Here is a 21,472-nt window from a genome sequence, read left to right as displayed (position 1 = left end):
TGATACAAATATCTCAGCAAGAGGCCGAGCAATCACTTCTCTAGTTTCCCAAAGAGTTCTCGGGTACACCTGATCAGGTCCTGGGGATTTATCCACTTTTAACCGTTAAGACATCCAGCACTTCCTCCTCTGTAATCTGGACATTTTGCAAGATGTCACCATCTATTTCCCTAAAGTCTATACCTTCCATATCCTTTTCCACAGTAAATACTGATGCAAAATATTCATATAGTATCTCCCCAATTTTCTGAGGCTCCACACAAAGGCCGCCTTGCTGATCTTTGAGGGGCCCTATTCTCTCCCTAGTTACCCTTTTGTCCTTAATGTATTTGTAAAACCCCTTTGGATTCTTCTTAATTCTATTTGCCAACGCTATCTCATGTCCCCGTTTTGCCCTCCTGATTTCCCTCTTAAGTATACCCCTATTTTCTTAACACTCTTCTAAGGATTCACTCGATCTATCCTGTCTGTACCTGACATATATTATTGAATGGCAGAGCAGGCTTGAAGGGCCGAATGGCTACTCCTGCTCCTAACTTGTGTTCCTAAATCCCGTAATGTTAAGAACATTTCCTTGTCATTTTCACCAATAAATATTTTACAGAAAACGTGCTTCGTGCTTCACTGAGTAAATAGAATTAGTGCTGCATTCAATATTAAAACAATTTTCTTTATTGTATTGGTAGAATGAAGTATTCAAGAGTTCTGTTGAAATGAGCATTGTGATAAAGTACTTCCACCTGCTGACTGCTACATGCATGACCAGACATTTTCAGTGACTGATGTCAGTTGGCACTTAAACAGACAGTAGCACGTGTGACTGGAAATGTGCAGTGACACTGAATTCTTTCTTCAGAATACACAAATCTGAGGCTTCCAACAGAAATGCATGTTGACAGTCTCAGTGAAACACACCCACGCCTGCAATGCTAAGCATTTTAATGGCTCCACAGTCAAACCCATAAGGAATGCTGAAGATATTTGGTGTTGAGATTCAGAAGGTCACATCATGCTGCAAACAGCAGCAGATCCCAGGTTCAATCCCTGCTCGGTACTTGTTAAGATTTTCAACCACAGCCCCGCTCCTTCTCTTCCCCCCACCTCAGGCTCTCAGTCAAATTGGAAATGTGCAGTGTTCACTGGAGGCTTTGCTCTGACATTCAGCCGTAGTGAGTACACTGCTGGGCATGTGCTCTCTCCCTCTCTCTGAGAGGATGGTGGAATGGCTGCAGATACAAACTGGATAGGGAGCATGGCATAGGGAGAGAAAATATTGTTGTACCAACGCTCTCGGAATAATGATTTCCAAGCCAATGCACATTTAGGATAAAAGGCCGGCACAACCTCAAGGGTGGAAGGGCCTGTACTGTTCTATGAAAAGAAGCAATGCTGCGTGGTACCTTACCTGGTCGATTATTGACAATTCAACTGTGAGAAGACAAGTAAATCACAGTCAGCTTGGATGGGGAGCTGAGCAGCAATTGTATTGCCCTCTACCTCCAGGTTGCAGAGATGTACAGTTTCCCTAGCAGCTGGCCAGTTACAGTTCCTTTCACATAGCCTTCAATGTAGTGGGTATGGGGAGGGTGGGGTTTATAATTACAATATTTCGTTTTTCCAACAGTCCACTGTGACCCTGATTAGATGTTATTGACAGCACACAACCCCATCATAAGCATGGAAAGCCAGGCTGCTGCTAGGCTGGTTTTCTACCTGTGATGATCGAGGAGAGTTCGTTGGTCAGTCTGTAACGCTGACCGTTCCAGTGGAAATGTGATGGTGGGCCACTGTCAGGTCCACCGTCACTGTACTCAAACTGGGGGCTGAGCTCAAAGGCCAGGGAGGATTTGACCAGCCCCACGCCACCTGACCTCTCCGGGGCCGGGTGATAGACGCGGCCATTCTCCGGCATGAACAACCGCTGGGGTTCAAAGGGCACAGCCAGCTTGTCCCCACCCCCGCAGTAGGACAGCAGCTCCTGCTCCGAGCCGTCTCCTTTGATCAGGTGGGTGAAGACGACAGGAAGGTCATCACAGCGCAGGAAGTTACGCTCACGGCCACACAGTGACACGTAGGGGAACTCCTGGTACCGGCCGGTGGAGTTTTTCCTGAGTTGCTTGAAGAAGAAAACGAGGAACTGTTTATCTGTTTGACAACAGAGAGAGAGAGAAAGAGAGAGAGAGAGAGAGAGAGAGAAAGAGTTTTAATGAAATGGGCCACACACAGCATTTCCACCAAGCACCGACTCCCCAAATTACCATAAAAATAACTCACCACTATTACCTTTACAATGGATTTCAGCAGAACATACAACTCACTACCTCATCCAGTGGCGGAGAAAAATAATAGATACAGTTTTGGAATTTTTTTTAAAAAATCATTCCCGGGATGAGGGTTTTGCTGGCTAGGCTAGGCCAACATTTACTGCCCATCCCTAACTATCTTTCTTTAGGACTGGGGGTGGGTGTGGGGGGACTGACTGAGTGCACGTCTGAATTTCTTCAGAGTGGGCATCCTTTGAAGAGACTTTGAGGTGAAACAAACTTAGTTACAGACAAAAAGAAACTGTAGATGCTGGAATCCAAAATAGACAAGCAGGAGGGTTATACCTTCTCCATCTCCTGATGCTGCCTGGCTTGCTGTGTTCCTCCAGCCTCCTGTTTATCTACTTGGATTCCAGCATCTGCAGTTTTTTGTCTCTAACCAAGTTTGTTCTACTGCAAAGTCTCTTCAAAGGATGCCCACTTTGATGATGTTCTCTGCCTCCCTCAGACGTGCACTCAGTGAGTCCCCCCACACCCAGCCCCAGTCCTGAACAAGGGTTACACCCAAAATGTCGACTTCTCCACCTCCTGATGAAGCCTGATTGCCGTGTCCTTCCAGCCTCCTACCTGTCTATTTCGGATTGCAGCATCTGCTGTTTTTTTTCGTCTCCATCCCTAATGGCCTACCAGGCAGTTGAGAATCAACTGCATTGCTGTGGGTCTGGAGTCACATGTCGGCCAGACCAGGTAAGGATGGCAGTTGCCTTCCCTGAAGGGAATTAATGAACCAGATGGGGCTTTCTGACAATCAACAATGAATTCACAGATATCATTAAACTTAATTTCAGACTTTTAAAGAATATTTTTAGGAAAAACTTTTTCAAATCTTTTACAAAAACTGTATGTATAAAAAAAACAGAATACTAAAGGATAGAAGTAGTGTAACAGTGTCATATCACAATACTCTTAATAATTGCCTACTATTCTACCAGAACAAATGCATGTACTTAAACTAAACTACAATCAAATTAAATAAAGGTTAAATTAAGTTGAATTAAAGTTAAATTAAATTAAATTACATCACATTATCTTATTCTATTTTTCACTCAGCACACCTCCACTGAAACTCCCATCCCTGGAAGCACCAGTCATTGTACCCATATTTTCCCAGCATTCCCCTGACAGGGCCCTACAGGCCACCCAATCCAACTCCTGCTGCTATACCACAGCCCTGGTTCATATTGCCTGTACGTCTGCGTCTATATAATTTAGAAAGGGCTGCCACGTCTTCTAAAACTGCTCCGTTTTGTGGTGCACCATATTTGTGAGGTAGTCTGGGGGGAGATGCTCCATCGCCAGCCTGCGCCATCTCATAAGACCTGGGGTTTTTCCGACGTCCTTCATTAAAATGTTCATCCTCTCACAGTGCGTAAGAAGGTTACACAACCTCTTCCCCCGTGCTCCCCCAGAGAGGGCAAGTTTGGCAACCCCAGGAAAAGAAATACCGATCCACCGTGACTTAAATTCCCAGAATTTCCTTCAGCTCCTTTACTATGGCACTCCAGTATCTTGTAACATGACCAGTAGCAATGTGTAAGAGTGCCTATGCTTATTTTACATTTGGGACACTCTGGAGATGTTCCTCTCTTGAACTTAGCTAGCCTCTCTGGCACCATATGAGCCCTGTGTAAAATTGCATGGCCTGTGCTTTGTTATATATTGAGATTTTCTTTACATTTTCCCATACATCTTCCCATGTTTCCAATGAAATATCCTCTCTTAGTTCTCAATTCCAACTCCGACAGAGCCCCTCCACATCTCCTAAGGTACGCCCTTTATGTAAATGATACAAAGTACTAACTGAAAGAGCACCCGTGCACTGGAGCACTCTTCTCTCTGTCTGACTTGTAAGGCTGAGCCAGGAGTGTGGTTCTCCTCTGGATATAATCCCTTACCTTGAAAAGTACTGGAAAAGGTCCCGATTAGGCAATCCATATTTCTGACTTAGCTGGGTAAACTACATTAACATCCCCCCCCCTCAAATAAATCTCGCAGACAAGAGATTCCCTTATCCTCCTATAGCTTAAAGCCAGAGTCCATTGCCCCAGGTTTAAATCCTGAGGATCCCACCAACGGGGTAAACGGTGAGGTCTTAAACCAATTGCCCTCGTCTTGCCTCATTATCCTCCAAGCTTTCACCGTATTTAAACTGATTGGGCTCTTACACTGCTCGATCACGGATTTCATCATATCCATGAATAATAGATTAACTAGGGGACATCTCAATTGAGAGGCTTCAACATCAAGCCAAACTGACCCCGAATTCCCCAAACCCAGTTACCCACATATGCTAACGGGGCGCTTATTTGATATCTCTTCAAGTCCGGAAGGTCCGCCCCCAGCCTGCGGGAGTTGAAATTTAGTAAATTTAATTGGGAAAGCCTACAGCACCAAAAAAAGGACCCAAGCCAATTATTGAGCCTCTATTACACTCGTCTGGGTAGCAACAACGGGAGCATTCTCATGGGATACCACAGGCGAGGAAGAACATTCATTTTAATCAGGGCTATCCGGCCTAACCGTGTGTGGTGAAAGGGTTAAAATTGTGTCCCAATACATGTGTGAATCTAACCGAAAATGGAAGGTGTTGCTTAGTCCCGTGAGGCGAGGAAGAACATTCATTTTAATCAGGGCTATCCGGCCTAACCGTGATAACGGTAATCCCTCCTCACTGCTGCAAATCCTGCTTTATCCTCTCCAGTAATTGTACTTAGTTAGCTTTATACAGCTGGTGGAAGACAGGGGTAACAAAAATTTCCAAAACCTTTGACGACCATCTAAACAGGAACTGCATTCCATCCTTCAGATCAGGCACCTCCACTAACCCCCACCCCCACCAGCACGGCTTCCAATTTTGTAAAGTTGATCCTGCACCCCTAAGAATTGCCAAATAAATTAATTTTTTGAATTAATCGGGGTATGGATTTCTCTAGATAGGCCAAAAACAGAAGAATGTCGTCAGCATATCGGGTGATCTTATGCTCCCCCATTCCTATCCTTGGCGCCGCTATTTCAGGATCTCTCTTGATAGCCTCAGCTATCGGCTCAATTACCAAGGTAAATAACAGCGGTGAAAGAGGACACCCCTGTTGCCTACCTCTCCCAATATTAAAGTTATCCGACTGAGTGCCGTTAGTGATGACTGCCACCTTAGGATAATTATACCTCTACCCATCTGGCAAAGGCTCCCCCGAAGACTAAAACGCTCGAGGACCCCAAACAGGGACGGCCATTCTACCCGGTCAAACACCTTTTCTGCGTCTAGGGAGACCACCAAACCCAGATTCAATCTTTGCTGGCATACCTGCACTATGTTCAGTACCAGCCTGATAATGTTGGAAAAGCTACAGCCCTTGATAAAACCTGCCTGTTCTTCTTTTATAATATCAGAAAATACGTTTCCCAAGCTCAAGGTCAGCACGTTTGACAGAATTTTAAAGTCCACATTCAGCAATGAAATGGGTCTGTATGAAGCACATTCTTCGGGGTCTTTCCCCTTCTTTAAAATGAGGGAGGTATTAGCCTCCCTAACAGAAGGCAGAAGACAATCCTGTGTATACGAACAGCTATACATCCCCAAAAGTGGCACCACTGACACATTTATGAATTCTTTATAAAACTCACTCAGGAATCTATCTGGCCCCGGTGCTTTGCCACCCTGGAAATGCTTTATTGCTCCTGCACCTCTTGTATTGTCGTAGGCACATTTAACAGGGAGGCCTGTTCCGCGTTTACACCGGGAAGTCCAGGTTCTCAAAAAAGGACTGCATTCTCCCTGCACTGTCTTCACCGCCCTCCGACCAGTACAACTCTGCAAAGTATTCCCAAAATCTAACATTGATCTTCTTCAACTCACGGGTTACTGCCAGCCCTCTCTCTGATAGATATAATGGCTTGCGAAGCACTTTTCTTTCTAGCCAGGTAAGCCAAATATCTGCCTGGCTTATCTCCAAATTCAAACAACCTTTGTTTAGCAAAGGAGACCTCTTTTCTTGCCACCTGTGTGTGCAATGAGAGCAGCCCAGAGAGCTGTGACCCACTGCAGCTTGACCAATAACGGCCTATTATAATATGCTTCATCAGATAGCTTCAGCCAGGCCTCCAGCATCCGTTGCTGCTCCCCGCTCTGCCTCTTTCTAGCCATTGAATATGAAATGGTCAGGCCTTATAAGTATGCCTTCGTGGTCTCCCAATGTACCGATGGATTACTGGCTGTACCAGAGTCATCCCAGGGCCATCCCAGAAGGCCCTGAATTCTCTTGTAACGTACTCAACAAATTTGCTGTTCCTTAACAGGAGTGGGCCCAGGTGCCAGTGCCGTGCATCTGTTTCGCCACGTTTTATTTTAACATCTAAACACACTGGCACATGGTCAGGGACAGCTATATTCCTAATTTTGCATGCCAATGTTCTGTCCAAACAGATCGACAGCATAAAAAACATGTCAATTCGCATGTGGCACTTGTGTGGGTTAGATTAAAAAGTAAAGTCTCTTTCATTAGGGTGGAGATACCTCCACACATCCACCAATCCCAACTCCTCACACATGTCAATCATGGGTGTGCCGACTGGGCCCCTTGGCATCCTGTCTACCCCAGGATCCATTAGGCGGTGAAAATCCTCTCCTATGATCATACGGTGCAGCTCAAGAATCATTAATTTAGCAACTGCATCAATTAGAAATTTAAGAGGATGCGCCGAGGGACAATAAACATTCAGGACGCCATAGTCTTCTCCATGTATTAAAGCTTTAAGAATGATGAATCGTCCATGTTCGTCCTTAATTTGCTCCATTACCTGGAATGGGAGGTTCTTTCTTACCAGTTTCGCCATTCCTCTACTCTTAGAGCTAAAGGAGGAGAAGAATACCCTGTCATAACCCCCCAGCTGTATTTTCAGATGTTCCTTATCAGTTAAATGTGTCTCCTGCAGCAGGGCAATGTCCACCCTTTCCTTTCTAAAGCTTGACAGCACCTTATTTCCTTTAATGGGAGAATGGCTCCCTTTTACATTCCAGGTGCACCATCGAAACAGATCACGAGCCATGGTCATCCAGGTAAGTATGGCTTTTACCCAAAACGCCAATTCTCCTGCTCCTCGGATGCTGCCTGACATGCTGTGCTTTTCCAGTATGACTCTAATCTAGACTCTGATTTCCAGCATCTGCAGTACCCACTTTTGCCTATGGTCATCCAGGGCAGGCCACTGATTTCCCAAGAGGAGGAAGCCGATCTGAGGTGCAGTGAGCGAAAAAACATTAACACCAGAAAAACTAAAAACTACTCCTATGAAAACCAAAAAACTAACCATTACATTTAAATTAAAGAAACACCTAAATTCACGAGAGATCTTCCCCCTTGCCCATTGGGGCAATCCTCCCTATCCTTGCAACCATCCTGGCTCCTTCCAGTTGAGGACATGCTCCAGTCCCAGGCAATTCACAGACAAAGAGAACATGTTGTTATTTATATTACTGAGACTTAACAATGGACACTCACCCTCACCCTCTCTTCTCCATACATCTTAACCACAGATATAGCGACCCCAATCCAGAAAGGAACAGCCAAAAAAAAACCCAAACAATAACCAACCGATCGAAATGTTAAGTAAATCAGGTTTTACACCAAGGCAGTACAGAATCTATAAGGCCTCATGCTCCGGGAGACCCACGAGCTATAAGCTTTTCCTTCTGCTTTTATTTTCAAGGTCATCCACTTGTTCTTGGTGGATCCAAACCTGGTCTTCCAGCCTCCTGAGCCGTCCTATTGAGACCCCCACCGTGGTCTCCAAAGCTGCGGTCCTCTGTTCGACCACTTCCACTCATCAGTCCAGCATTTGGATCTTCTGCTCATGCTTCTTTAACATGGCAGAGATTGGCTCCAGCGCTGCCTTGATCTTTCTCGGAGTTTAGCCTCGGGTGTTTGAGCAATGGCTGCGGGTACCCCAACACAGTAGGGGAGCGGCCTGCCTGCTGTACTCTTTTTGCCCCTTTTCCTTTGGCCAACTTCATTTTGATCTTAGAGCTTTCAAATCACAGTTTTAGAAACTCTAGACTATATTATCAATTTTCTCCTCGGGGTGGTGGTGGGGGGGGGGGCACCTTGGCCGGGGTATGGCACAGAGCAGGGCACAGCAGACCTCTTGGACCACTGCCATCTTGGATCTCAGACTTTTTTTACTGAAAACAAATTCCACCATCTGCCACGGTGGGATTCAAACCCAGGTTCCCCATGATTAACAGTTCCAGTGATAATACCACTAGATCATCACCTCCCCGAAGGGAATCAAACTGCTGGTGTAGGCTTTTCAGTCTAACAGATGTGCTCCACCACTCTAGATAATCTATCTCATAGACCATCTACCTTCACACACACACACTCCATATCCTTTGATGTCACTGATCGCAATTGTTAGATTCCTATCTGGAATATATTCAATTAATGCATCCAGGCGGAAGCTCTACATACAACAGCGCAGAACAGGCCCTTCGGTCCTCGATGTTGCGCTGACCTGTGAACTATTCTCAGCCCATCCCCCTACACTAGCCCATCGTCATTCATGTGCTTATCCAAGGATTGTTTAAATCTCCCGAATGTGGCTGAGTTAACTACATTGAAAGGCAGGGCATTCCACACCCTTACTACTCTCTGCATAAAGAACCTGCCTCTGACATCTGTCTTAAGTCTATCACCCCTCCATTTGTAGTTATGCCCCCTCGTACACGCTGACGTCACCATCCTATGAAAAATACTTTCACTGTCTACCCTGCAACCAGAACTGTACACAATATTCCAAGTGTGGCCCTACCAGCGTTTTGTATAATTGCAGCATGATATTGCAGTTCCGGAACTCAATCCTTCTACCAATGAAACCTAACACACCGTATGCCTTCTTAACAGTACTATCAACCGGATGGCAACTTTCAGGAATCTATGTACATGGACTTTAAGATCTGTTTTAAAAAATTCTCAAGGTCAGGTTCGTAGGAGAGTAGTCTGACACAGAACAAACGACCAAGAAGCGAGTCTGCTAGAATATGAGCATTTTATTCCCCGCAGCGTCGCCACAACCAGGTCTCATACTTACAACGGGTCTGGCTTATACTCACTCTACATGTTACCGGAACTGGGAGCCGTCAGTTCTCGTAGAGCGGTTGCCAACAACCCACGCTCGGCGGTTAAACGTAACCCCGGAGCAGACTCACCGAACTGGAGACTTTTCCAGCTGATATACTCTTTTCCAGATATAAACATTCATGTGAACAGCAGAGCAAGGCTAAAAAACACATTCCAATATTTTCCATCAACCACCACTCGCTGCCTTCTTTCAGAAAGCCAGTTCCTAATCCAAACTGCTAAGTCACTCTCAATTCCATGCCTTTGCATTTTCTCCAACAGCCTACCATGTGGAACCTTTTCAAAGGCTTTACTGAAGTCCATGTACACCACATCAACTCCCCTGCCCTCATCTACATGCTTGGTCACCTTCTCAAAAAAACTCATTGAGGTTTGTGAGACACGACCTGCCCCTGACGAAACTATGTTGACTATCTGAAATCAAATTGCGGAGTAAAGAACAGAAGCATCATCTGATGGCTGAAGTAAGGTGGTCAGAGATTCCTTTACCGCATAAAAACTGATATACACCTTCTGGACCAAATGGCCTGTTGCCCAGGGCTATTCATACCACAGCCTGAGTTTTGAGGTCATCTCGCAGCAATCCAGCCTTCGTAGCTTAGGAGACTGGGTCCTATTTATTCACTGCTGTTCTCCGATTGAAGGTTGAGTATGGTGGGTGTGTATTTAGCACTGCTGCTTCGTTGGTGGAACAAACCTAAATTATCCAATACTGAGGTAATGTTTATATTAGCAACTTCAGCTGAAGGCCAACCCATGGGAAAGTGCTTTTGATTGTCACAGACCACACAAAGCTCTTGGGAATCTAAATAAAAAGAATCTCTCTCATCCCGCCACTGCACCACCCCGACACACACACACACACCCTTCTTCTTTTGGTGAAAACTGTGCACAACACAGCTTATTCTGAGATATGTCCATGAAAGAGCACTCATGTCCCCTCATGCTGCTGTGTACTGGTATCATCCAAGTCCAACCATGACACTGGAGTCTCCCTCCTATGGGCTGAACTGTCCGTTTGGTGAAGAGCGCTCTGGTGTGGTCACACATGGGGTCCAACTGACTGAAGAACACTCCCAGACTCAAGCACAGCACCTAGTGGCAAACTGGTCTGTCAGTGTTGGAGCTCGGATCAGTTTGGAGACAGGAGGGAGGACGTGCTTCTGAAAGTTTGACTTTATGGTGTTAAAAAAAAAACTCAAGCTCTCCTGGATGCTCTACACCTTCAGAAAACTCAACCCTCTCATCCTGAACTGAGCTTCCATTTGCATCAGGTTAACTGGCTGAAGGACACCATCAAAGATGAAGGTAAGTTGATAGAATCCCTACAGTGTGGAAACAGGCCCTTCGGCCCAACAAGTCCACACCGACCCTCCGAAGAGTAACCCACCCAGACCCATTCCCCTAACGTTTACCCCTGACTAATGCACCTAACCCAGGCATCCCTGAACACTATGGGCAATTTAGCATGGCCAGTTCACCTGACCTGCACATCTTTGGATTTTGGGGGTAAACCAGAGCACCCGGAGGAAACCCACGCAGACACGGGGAGAATGTGCAAACTCCACACAGTCACCCGAGGCTGGAATCAAACCTAAGTCCCTGGTGCTGTGAGGCAGCAGTACAAACTACTGAGCCACTGTGCCGCTTAATTTAGTTAGGATTCTCACAGATCAGTCTCCTCACCCAGCTCTGGACTGTTCTAACACCAAATGTGAAGGGGATAGTATCGTGAGAAATGAAGATTCAATAGCTCTTGTAAGCCTACAGCAATTATTGTGGCAGGGTTAATATAGAGTTTTATTCCATATTCTAAATGGCAACAGCTAATGAAAGAGAGATGGATGAAACACCTAGGTACTAAAAGTACAAACCTATCAGCTCCTAGAGTTGACAGTATTTATTATAAAGGAAACTCCATTTCACTAGAAGATCTTCATTCAATTGCTGATAAAAGAAAGACTTGGGATAATTTTCACTCTATATTCTGAGAGAGCAATAACTAAACACTTGTTATAATATGACTGAAAACAAAAAATGCTGGAAATCACAGCAGGTCAGGCAGCATTTATGAAGAGCCAGCATTTATTTCACATCTCTAACTGTTCAGAGGGCAATTAAGTGTCAATCACTTTGCAGTGGGGACACATGTAGGCCAGAACCGGTCAGGGTGATAACAGGAGTCTTGATCTGCTCATGAGAAACAATGTTTTTGTGAGCACATGAAGATTTTTCTAACTGCTCTGCCACATTACAGACTATTCTGCTATAAAGCAGTAGGTGCATTTTCGTGTGACCGCGTGTTATAGAAAGTTGGGCAATAAAAATAACAGGGTCTGAGGGAGAAAACAGGGCTGGGGCAGACCACCAAAAATCAAAACAAAATTAGTAGTTAGCTTAACACAAACAATGGCACAGTCTAAGTAAATGTTAAAATCATATATTTTAATGAAATAACACAATAAATTTAACACTTTAAAGGGTTTCTGAGTTTGCTGGGTTACAGTACTGTATTAACACAGGGGCTGAGGGTCGTCATCATCATCACTTTGAGGCGCGGTTCTGCGCACAGGGTTCTTAGTAAGAAAATATTTAGTCCAGAAATTGATGGCTGTAGTTCATTGTCCTCAGACTGTTTATTGGGACTTGGCTTAAAAACGGCATCTACTTTTTGCTTCCTTGCTATCTTTCTTCTTCCATGAAGGAGCTGTTCATAGGGTAGGGTGCCAGATAAGACATTATGCCACAAACCGCCTTCCTGCTGCATTCTTCATTGTTGTCACTGTCTTCTAAGAGCTGCTCACTGCTTCTCAACTTCCCTCAGGACAAAACAGAAGTGGAAAGCTCTCGTTAGTGCTGCATCCTAGACTTCACCATCTTCGTCTCGAGCTTCAGGCTCCTCCACAGCAACAAGTTGTTGTCAATCAGTTCTGGAGAGTTCTTCACACTGGGACTCGAGCAGCTCCTCAACATTATCAGTCCCCACTTCTTCAAATCCAACGGCTTTGCAAGAACAACACAATATTCTTTGATTGCTGGAAGCTCCTCTGACGGTTCAACCCCTTTAAAACCATGAAGAAAATCTGGGAGAAGCTTCCACCAAACCGCATGTCAGCAGTTTTTACTGACATCACCCCAGGCCTCCACACTGATGTCAGTAGCATTCTTAATGTTAAAGCTCTTCCAAAATTCAAGAACACTGTCCTCATTAACCCCTTCAGTACCTGCAATCAGCTCATGAATATGTGCCTTAAATAATAAGCTTTAAAAGGTGCCATTCCACCCTGGTCCTTGGGTTGAATGAGAGAGGTTGCGTTTGGAGGTAGAAATAGCACTTTGATGTTTTTCAGAAAGCTCACCAATGGCAGGAGGATGGCTTGGTGCATTGTCCAGAACGAGAACAATCTTGCAATCCAAATCTTTTCTCCTGCAATAATTTCTAAAAACATCCTCAAAAATGCCAACAGTAAGGTTAGAAAAAATTTGCTCCATCATCCAACCTCCCTTGCTTGACCTGAACTAAACACCAAGAGTGGACTGAAGGTACCAGGGATGGAATCACATCATAGGCAAGGGAAGTTCATGTTTTACAAAAACTGTTCCCCAATTTACCAATCAATTGATAAACCGAATTGGCAAAACGAGCACTATAGCAGAGTGACCTATATCTGATTCAGTGGGTGAGGTTTTAGTTGCGGAGTGTCAGATGTATTTATTTAACTTGAAGGTAGTCAGGGATAGAGCTACACTCACCTTTAAAGCAGGTGATGAAATTCTTCACTTTGGTGTCATCAAGGAACAACTGCAACAAAACACAAACAGCGTCAGTACCATATCGTACACCACAGGACAGTGTCGTATTGACATCGTATACCACAGGACAGTGTCGTATCCACATCATTGACATCGTATACCACAGGACAGTGTCGTATCCACATCGTACACCACAGGACAGTGTCGTATCCACATCGTACACCATAGGACAGTGTCATTACCACATCGTACACCACAGGACAGTGTCATTACCACATCGTACACCACAGGAAGGTGTCGTATTGACATCGTACACCACAGGACAGTGTCATATCCACATCGTACACCACGGGACAGTGTCGTATCCACATCGTACACCATAGGACAGTGTCGTATCCACATCGTACACCACAGGACAGTGTCGTATCCACATCGTACACCATAGGACAGTGTAATTACCTCATCATACACCACAGGACAGTGTCAGATCCACATCATACACCACAGGACAGTGTCATATCCACATCGTACACCACAGGACAGTGTCATATCCACATCATACACCACAGGACAGTGTCATATCCACATCATACACCACAGGACAGTGTCATATCCACATTGTACACCACAGGACAGCATCATTACCACATCGTACACCACAGGACAGTGTCATTACCACATCGTACACCACAGGACAGTGTCATTACCACATCGTACACCATAGCACAGTGTCATTACCACATCGTACACCACAGGACAGTATCATTACCACATCGTACACCACAGGACAGTGTCGCATCCACATCGTACACCACGGCACAGTGTCGCATCCACACCGTACACCACGGCACAGTGTCGCATCCACACCGTACACCACGGCACAGTGTCGCATCCACACCGTACACCACGGCACAGTGTCGCATCCACACCGTACACCACGGCACAGTGTCGCATCTACACCGTACACCACGGCACAGTGTCGCATCCACACCGTACACCACGACACAGTGTCGCATCCACACCGTACACCACGGCACAGTGTCGCATCCACACCGTACACCACAGGACAGTGTCGCATCCACACCGTACGTGGTAGAACAGCGTCATCGCCATATCTTACAGTATCACATTTTTTGTTGTAATCACTGTAAAATTAAGTATTTTAATGACACTTGGAATGTCAAAAGGACTATTCACAAGCTACAGCGGGAATTCTTCCATTGAATCTTTTCAGGGATTCTAGCCACCGAGGCCAGCAACTGTTATCCATTCCTAACTGCCCTTGGATTGAGTTGATTGTCAGAGCTGTTATGAACCAACAATAGCGTGCTGAGTCTGGAATCACTTGTAGACCAAACCAAGTAATGATCGCGGATTTTTATGAGCCTTGTCTTTTGGAATACTGTGTTCAATTCTGGTCTCCCTGCCATAGTAGAGATGTTGTGAAACTTGAAAGGGTTCAGTAAAGACTTATAAGGGATGGAGGATTTGAGCTATTGGGAGAGGCTGAACAGGCTGGGACTGTTTTCCTTGGAGCATCAGAGGCTGAGGGGTGACCTTATAGAGGTTTATAAAATCATGAGGGGTATGTATAGGGTAAATAGGCAAGGTCTTTTACCTGGGTGGGTGAGTCCAGAAATGGAGAGCATAGGTTTAGGGCGAGAGGGGAAAGATTTAAAAGGGACTCAAGGTACAACATTTTCACACTGAGGGTGGTGTGTGTATGGAATGAGCTGCCAGAGAAAGAGGCGGAGGCTGGCACAATTACAACATTTAAAAGGCACCTGACTGGGTACATGACTAGGAAGGGTTCAGAGGGATATGGGCCAAGTGCTGGCAAATGGGACTAGATTAATTTAGGATATCTGGTAGGCATGGACGAGTTGGATTGAAGGGTCTGTCCCCGTCCTGTACATCTCTGAGGGGCATGGATAGGATGAATAAACTAGGCCTTTTCCCAGCACAGGGGAGTCTAAAACAAGAGGGCATAGGTTTAAGGTGAGAGGGGAAAAATTTAAAAGGGACCAAAGGGACATTTTCATGCGGAGGGTGGCGTGTGTATGGAATGAGCTGCCAGAGGAAGTGGCTAAGGCTGGTACAATTACTGCATACAAAAGGCATCTGAATGGGTACATGACTAGGAAGGGTTCAGAGGGATATGGGCCAAATGCTGGCAAATGGGACTAGATTAGATTAGGATATCTGATCAGATGCTGGAAAAGCCTCATAATCCACCTTGGGACGCTGCAACCACACGGGCTAAACGTGAATTTCAACAGCTTCCTCATTTCCCCCCCCCCCACATTATCCCAGTCCCAAGCCTCCAACTCAGTTCGGATGCTGCCTGACCTGCTGTGCTTTTCCAGCAACACACTCTCGACTCGTTGATCACCAGTCCTTACTTATTCCTAGGATATCTGATCAGCATGGATGAGTTGGACCAAAAGACCTGTTTCGTGCTGTACCACTCTATGATTATTTCCTTCTCTAGAGGACATGATGAGTGACCCACAACAGCTTTATGGTCACCATTATTGAGACTGCTATCCATCCTGTTTTATTAATTACCTGAACTTAAATATTACACCAACTGCATGGTGGGATTTGGCCCCATAGCACCAAGGCATTTATCTGGACCTCTGGCTTCCCAGTCCAGTGATACAATGACTTGCACCACCATCAACCTGCTCCATAAACAAGGAAAGGACACATTTATACAGTGACCTCTGGTCATGCAGCACTGTCCTGGAGCAGGGCTTGGCCCCACATCCTTCTGATTCAGAGCCGAGTGAGCTCTCTATTGAGCTACAGCTGGCAATTCAGTGTGGGAGCTTTCCCAAGATATCATTTGCAATAATTCAGAGCACTTCTTGGTTTATAGGGACAGGAAGACGATATCATTATGCTGCAGCCATTTGTAAAGACATTCGAATGCATGCCTTCAGCAGCACACAGAGTAACTCAGACCCGCTGCTTAGATCAGTTCTAGCAGATACTAAGGTCAACAAGAGGCCAGGCATGACTACTGTATCCTCAAAGTTGAGAGTGTGGTGCTGGAAAAGCATAGCCGTTCAGGCAGCATCCACCTGACCTGCTGTGATTTTCCAGCACCACACTCTCGACTCTGATGTCCAACATCTGCAGTCCTCACTTTCTCCTATTATCTCCTCAAACACAACCCCTAAAGTTAAGTTTAAAAATCCACTGTGATAACATTTGGATAGAGGCCAGATTTAATTTTGTAAATACTTTGCTTTTGTTTCCTTATAAGTATATAAGAAAGGTGAAGAGTCATAGGTCTAGTCTTTCGGCATTTGTCCAGCTAAGAAACAGTTGTGAGAGAGTCTGAAGAAACCAGACACAAACCTTGGAAGGGTCATTGAGTGGAAACATTATGTCTCTCCCAGATGATGCTGCCAGAACTGTGGAGTATCTTTGGACAGAATAGGAACTCTTATTAAAGTTTGGTGCCAATAAGTTTCTGAAAAACTACTAAATCAATAAAACATATCATGTCTGTTAGAACATAAGATTAAAAATCATTGCAAACATATTGTTTGTTCACATATTATGTCTAAAAATAAGTCAGCCTACATTTATAAATAGCCTGTCCACACAGGACCAGACGGGAGGGAATCTCTTGTGCAGGATGACATATTCAATTTTTCATTGTTATAACTAAATTCACACCATCCTTTTCTTCTTTCAGGGGATGTGGGCATCACTGACAAGGTCAGGTACTAGCTATGTGGAGAGATTGGATAAACTTGGTTTGTTTTCATTTGAACTTTGGAGGCTGTGGGGCAAGCTGATAAAAGTTTACAAAATTATGAGAGGAAAGGGCAGGGTGAATAGTCAATGTTTTCTCCCAAGTTAGAAATCTACTTGGAGACGTAGGTAAACAATAAAAGGGGAAAGTTTACAGGAGAGGCAAGTTTTTATTTTTCCCACACAGAAGGTGTTGAGATCCTGGAATGTGTTGCCAGAGATGGTGGAGATAGATTCAAGAGCAAAGTTTAAGAGGCACCTTGACAGATGTATGAATAAGTCGGAATAGAGGTACCATGTGGAGGCAAAAGGTTTCGATATTAGAAAGGCATCATGTGTCAGTGCAGGCTTGGTGGGCCGAAGGGCCTGTTCCTGTACTGTACTGCTCTTTGATACCCATCCTTTGGACTATGTGGTTTGACAGGCTATTTCAGAGGGCAGTTAAGAGTTAACCACACTGGTCGGGTTCTGGAGTCACATGTAGGCCAGGCAGGGTAAGAATAACAGACTTCCTTATGTAAAAAGCAGAACTGATCCCTATTGAACCAGCTGGGATTATTACAACAATTATGGTTTCATTAGATATCTACAGATGCACCATAAAAAGCATCCTGTCTGGATGCAAGAAAGCTTGGTACAGCAACTGCGCTTCCCAAGCCCACAAGAAATTACGGAGAGTTGTGATTACAGCCCAGTCCATCACACAACACAGGCCATCCGTTGACTCCATCTACACTTCGCACTGTCTTGGGAAAGCAACCAACATCATCAAAGACCCCTCCCACCCTGGTTGTACTGTCTTCACCTTCTTCAATCGGGCAGAAGATATAAAAATTTGAAAACATGTAGCAACAGATTTAAGAACAACTTCTTCCCCTCTGTTATCATACTTATGAACAGACCTCTCATATATTAGAGTCGATCTTTCTCTGCAGCTGTAACATGATATTCTGCATGCTGTTCAATTACCCTGATGTACATATATATGGTATGATTTCTCTGGATAGCGTGCAAAACAATACTTTTCACTGTATCTTGGTGCATGCGACAATAACAAATCAAATCATGGTCACTGTTCATGAGACCAGCTTGCAATTCCAGATTTCATTAACTGAATGTAAATACCACCACCCGCAGCATGGTGGGATTTGAACAAAATACTCCAGATGCTGGAAATCTGAAGCAAATACAGAAGTTGGAGAAACTCTGTGAATAGAAAGCCGAGTTAATGTTTTGAGTCTGGTATGACTCTTCTTCAGAATTTGAACCTGGATCTTGACATCAAAAGCTTTTGCACCTGTATCTTATGGAATCAGTGTTCCCAGAACGTGACCCCAGGCTTTAAATTATTCATCTAGTAACATTACCACAACGTCATCATCACCCTGCAATCTACTCTTTCAGTCAGGACTGTAATGGACAGAGAGCTCAAAGGCACTGACTTATTGAAATACCCACCCAGATCAGAGTCTATAACATCAGTGTTCGCTTTCCTACAGATGACAATGAATACTCTTCAAAATTACTTCACTGGCTCAAAGTCCTTTGGGACATACTGAGATCTTGAAATGGCCAGCAGAAATATAGGTTAGTCTTCCGTTAACCCAGCATCATGTTTAATGATTAACAAATAAGAGTTAATTGAACTCGGTGCTGTTCTTCAATGGATGTGGCACTGTGGTCCTGTGGGGATTGGTTTTGCTGACAATTTGATTGTTTAGTATATTACTGTGAAGCACTACTATCTTCACTACAGTTTATCTAGATATTGCTAACTAAAGGAGAGTTGCTTCATGCATCCTCTTCAGAGCATCTATGGAGAGAGCAATGTTTCAGGCCTGCAGCCTCTCCTTAGAACAAGGGAAAGTTAGAAGTTCTAATAGGACTTGAGCAAGTGAAAGGAACATAGGAATAAAAACAGCAAGTGCTGGAGAAACTCCGCATCAGAGGACAGAGAAACACAGCTAACATTTCAAATCCTGTAACTCTAGTATGAAACCTTCAAGGAATAGAGGGTGGGAGGGAGAACAATAAAAATGAAGGTCTGTGTTAGGATGGAGGGCTGGGGAGATTAAGTACCAAAATACTTCATGGTACAATGGCAAAGGGGAAGTGGGTAAAATGGGTAAAGAAACAAAAACAAATAGTGTGTATTGAGGAGGTGTGAATGGGGGCGGGGGTGATAGCTGCTGTCAGAATGCAAATGAATAAAAGAAAGAAACATGGAAAAAATATATACAGAACAAAAAGGGCAGGGATAATGGTCTAAAGTTGTTGTGCTCTCTTACACTTTCCATGGATTAGATTAGATTACAGTGTGGAAACAGGCCCTTCGGCCCAACAAGTCCACACCGCCCCGCCGAAGCGCAACCCACCCATACCCCTACATTTACCCCTTACCTAACACTACGGACAATTTAGCATGGCCAACTCACCTGACCTGCACATCTTTGGACTGTGGGAGGAAACCGGAGCACCCGGAGGAAACCCACGCAGACACGGAGAGAACGTGCAAACTCCACACAGACAGTCGCCTGAGGCTGTCATAAGAATCATGACACATTCTCAAGGGCAGCTTAAAATACAGGGCCAGACTGCCTCTAACCCACCATTCTAAACACCAAGCAAGACTGAGGGACAGCATGACAAACACATGTAGTGCTGAATTTGTGACAATTCAGTGACATACACTGCCCCTTTAATAAATAGAACATGACACACTAATAATGTTCTATTTCTGTCATGCTCTGTATATGTAGAGCTGCAGCAACCTCTACTGGCGAAACATATGAGATGTTAAAATACATGCTTGGCACCTGTGTTAAACCACAAGGTGAGCTGGTACTGAGGAAGGGTCACCGGACCTGAAATGTTAACTCTGATTTCTCTTCACAGCTGCTGCCAGATTTGCTGAGGTGTTCTAGCAGTTTCAGTTTTTGTTTCTGATTTACAGCATCCGCAGATCTTTTGGTCTTTATTTAGTACTTAAAATAAATAGGTTATCGGGGGGAGGAGATGCATCGAAGGATACTGGAGGAATTGGAGAGATGTTGGCTATAATTTGCCAGTCTTCTTCAGACTTAGAGGTGGTGCATTGCTGCAATCTCGTCCAAGACAGGGCATGAAGATAAACCTGTTACCGCAGGTGTGTAATAACATCACTGAACAGGCACATTCCTGATGAAGAGCTTATGCTCGAAACATTGCCTCTCCTGCTCCTCGGATGCTGCCTCACTGGTTGTGCTTTTCCAGCGCCACACTTTTTGACCCTGATCACCAGTATCTGCAATCCTTACTTTCTCCCAGAAAATATCTACCGCGAGGAACTCCTGCAGAGATGCCCTGGAGCTGAGATGACAGATTTCCAACCAGGGGAGACATTTCCCATGACTCTCATTGATTTCAGGTTTGCTGGGGCTCCTTGATTCCACACACAGACAAATGCAGCCTCGCCCACTCCCCTCTCCCTTGGGTGTATCCCCCCCATTCCCCCGAGCGTATCCCCACTCCCCTGGGTGTGTACCCCCTCTCCCTGGGTGTGTACCCCCTCTCCCTGGGTGTGTACCCCCCTGGGTATTTACCACCACTCACCTGGGTATTTACCACCACTCACCTGGGTATTTACCACCACTCACCTGGGTATTTACCACCACTCACCTGGGTATTTACCACCACTCACCTGGGTATTTACCACCACTCACCTGGGTATTTACCACCACTCACCTGGGTATTTACCACCACTCACCTGGGTATTTACCACCACTCACCTGGGTATTTACCACCACTCACCTGGGTATTTACCACCACTCACCTGGGTATTTACCACCACTCACCTGGGTATTTACCACCACTCACCTGGGTATTTACCACCACTCACCTGGGTATTTACCACCACTCACCTGGGTATTTACCACCACTCACCTGGGTATTTACCACCACTCACCTGGGTATTTACCACCACTCACCTGGGTATTTACCCCCCCTCCCCGGGTATTTATTTATTTACCTGGCCCTGATGGTCGATGTAGTAGAAATACTCGCGGATCCTGGGCTCCGGGCTCTGGCCCTGCCTGTAGCTGTAGCGGTTGCTGGGGCCGCGGCGGACGGTGCCCCAGGCCCCGCGGGGGGGAAGCTGCTGCAGGAGGCGGCGGCCGGAGGAGGCAAGAGGCAACGCCATCGCGCAGGCCCACCTCTGATCTCTGACCCCCCGACCTATCACCATGGTGACCCCGTTTCCAGGGGCCGGGGGAGGACAAACACACGGAACCCGCTCCCCGCGGTTAAAGCGCTCCGGCTGGAGAGCCAGCGCCGCGCCAGTAGTTCCGGGATATAATGGTTCCCCCACCCCTCGCCTCCAGGGTAATTTGACTGGAACAGTTGGAGTTGGGTCTAGAGGCACTTGGAGAACTGAGAGGAGATCTGAGCACCAAACCTTAGGATGGCTGTGTTGGCCCTGTAGGCAGTACAATGTAGGCTTACAAGAATAATACC

General features: G+C 45.4%; 1 protein-coding gene across 1 annotated transcript; it reads right to left on the bottom strand.

Moving 5' to 3' along the window:
* Positions 1 to 649: 649 nt before the first annotated feature.
* c5h8orf82 (chromosome 5 C8orf82 homolog) lies at positions 650 to 21,237 on the bottom strand. The gene is made up of 3 exons (XM_043690881.1): positions 20,988 to 21,237; positions 13,214 to 13,262; positions 650 to 2,145 (listed from the first exon to the last, which is right to left on the bottom strand). Exons 1-3 carry the CDS (start codon positions 21,201 to 21,203, stop codon positions 1,697 to 1,699), a joined length of 714 nt encoding a protein of 237 aa, XP_043546816.1. The 5' UTR covers positions 21,204 to 21,237; the 3' UTR covers positions 650 to 1,696.
* Between the last annotated feature and the right edge of the window lie 235 nt (positions 21,238 to 21,472).

The sequence above is a fragment of the Chiloscyllium plagiosum genome, chromosome 5 (assembly GCF_004010195.1).
Source record: "Chiloscyllium plagiosum isolate BGI_BamShark_2017 chromosome 5, ASM401019v2, whole genome shotgun sequence".
Lineage (NCBI taxonomy): Eukaryota > Metazoa > Chordata > Chondrichthyes > Orectolobiformes > Hemiscylliidae > Chiloscyllium > Chiloscyllium plagiosum.
Note: the sequence above shows the minus strand (reverse complement) of the source record. Positions and strands in the feature narration are given on the sequence as shown.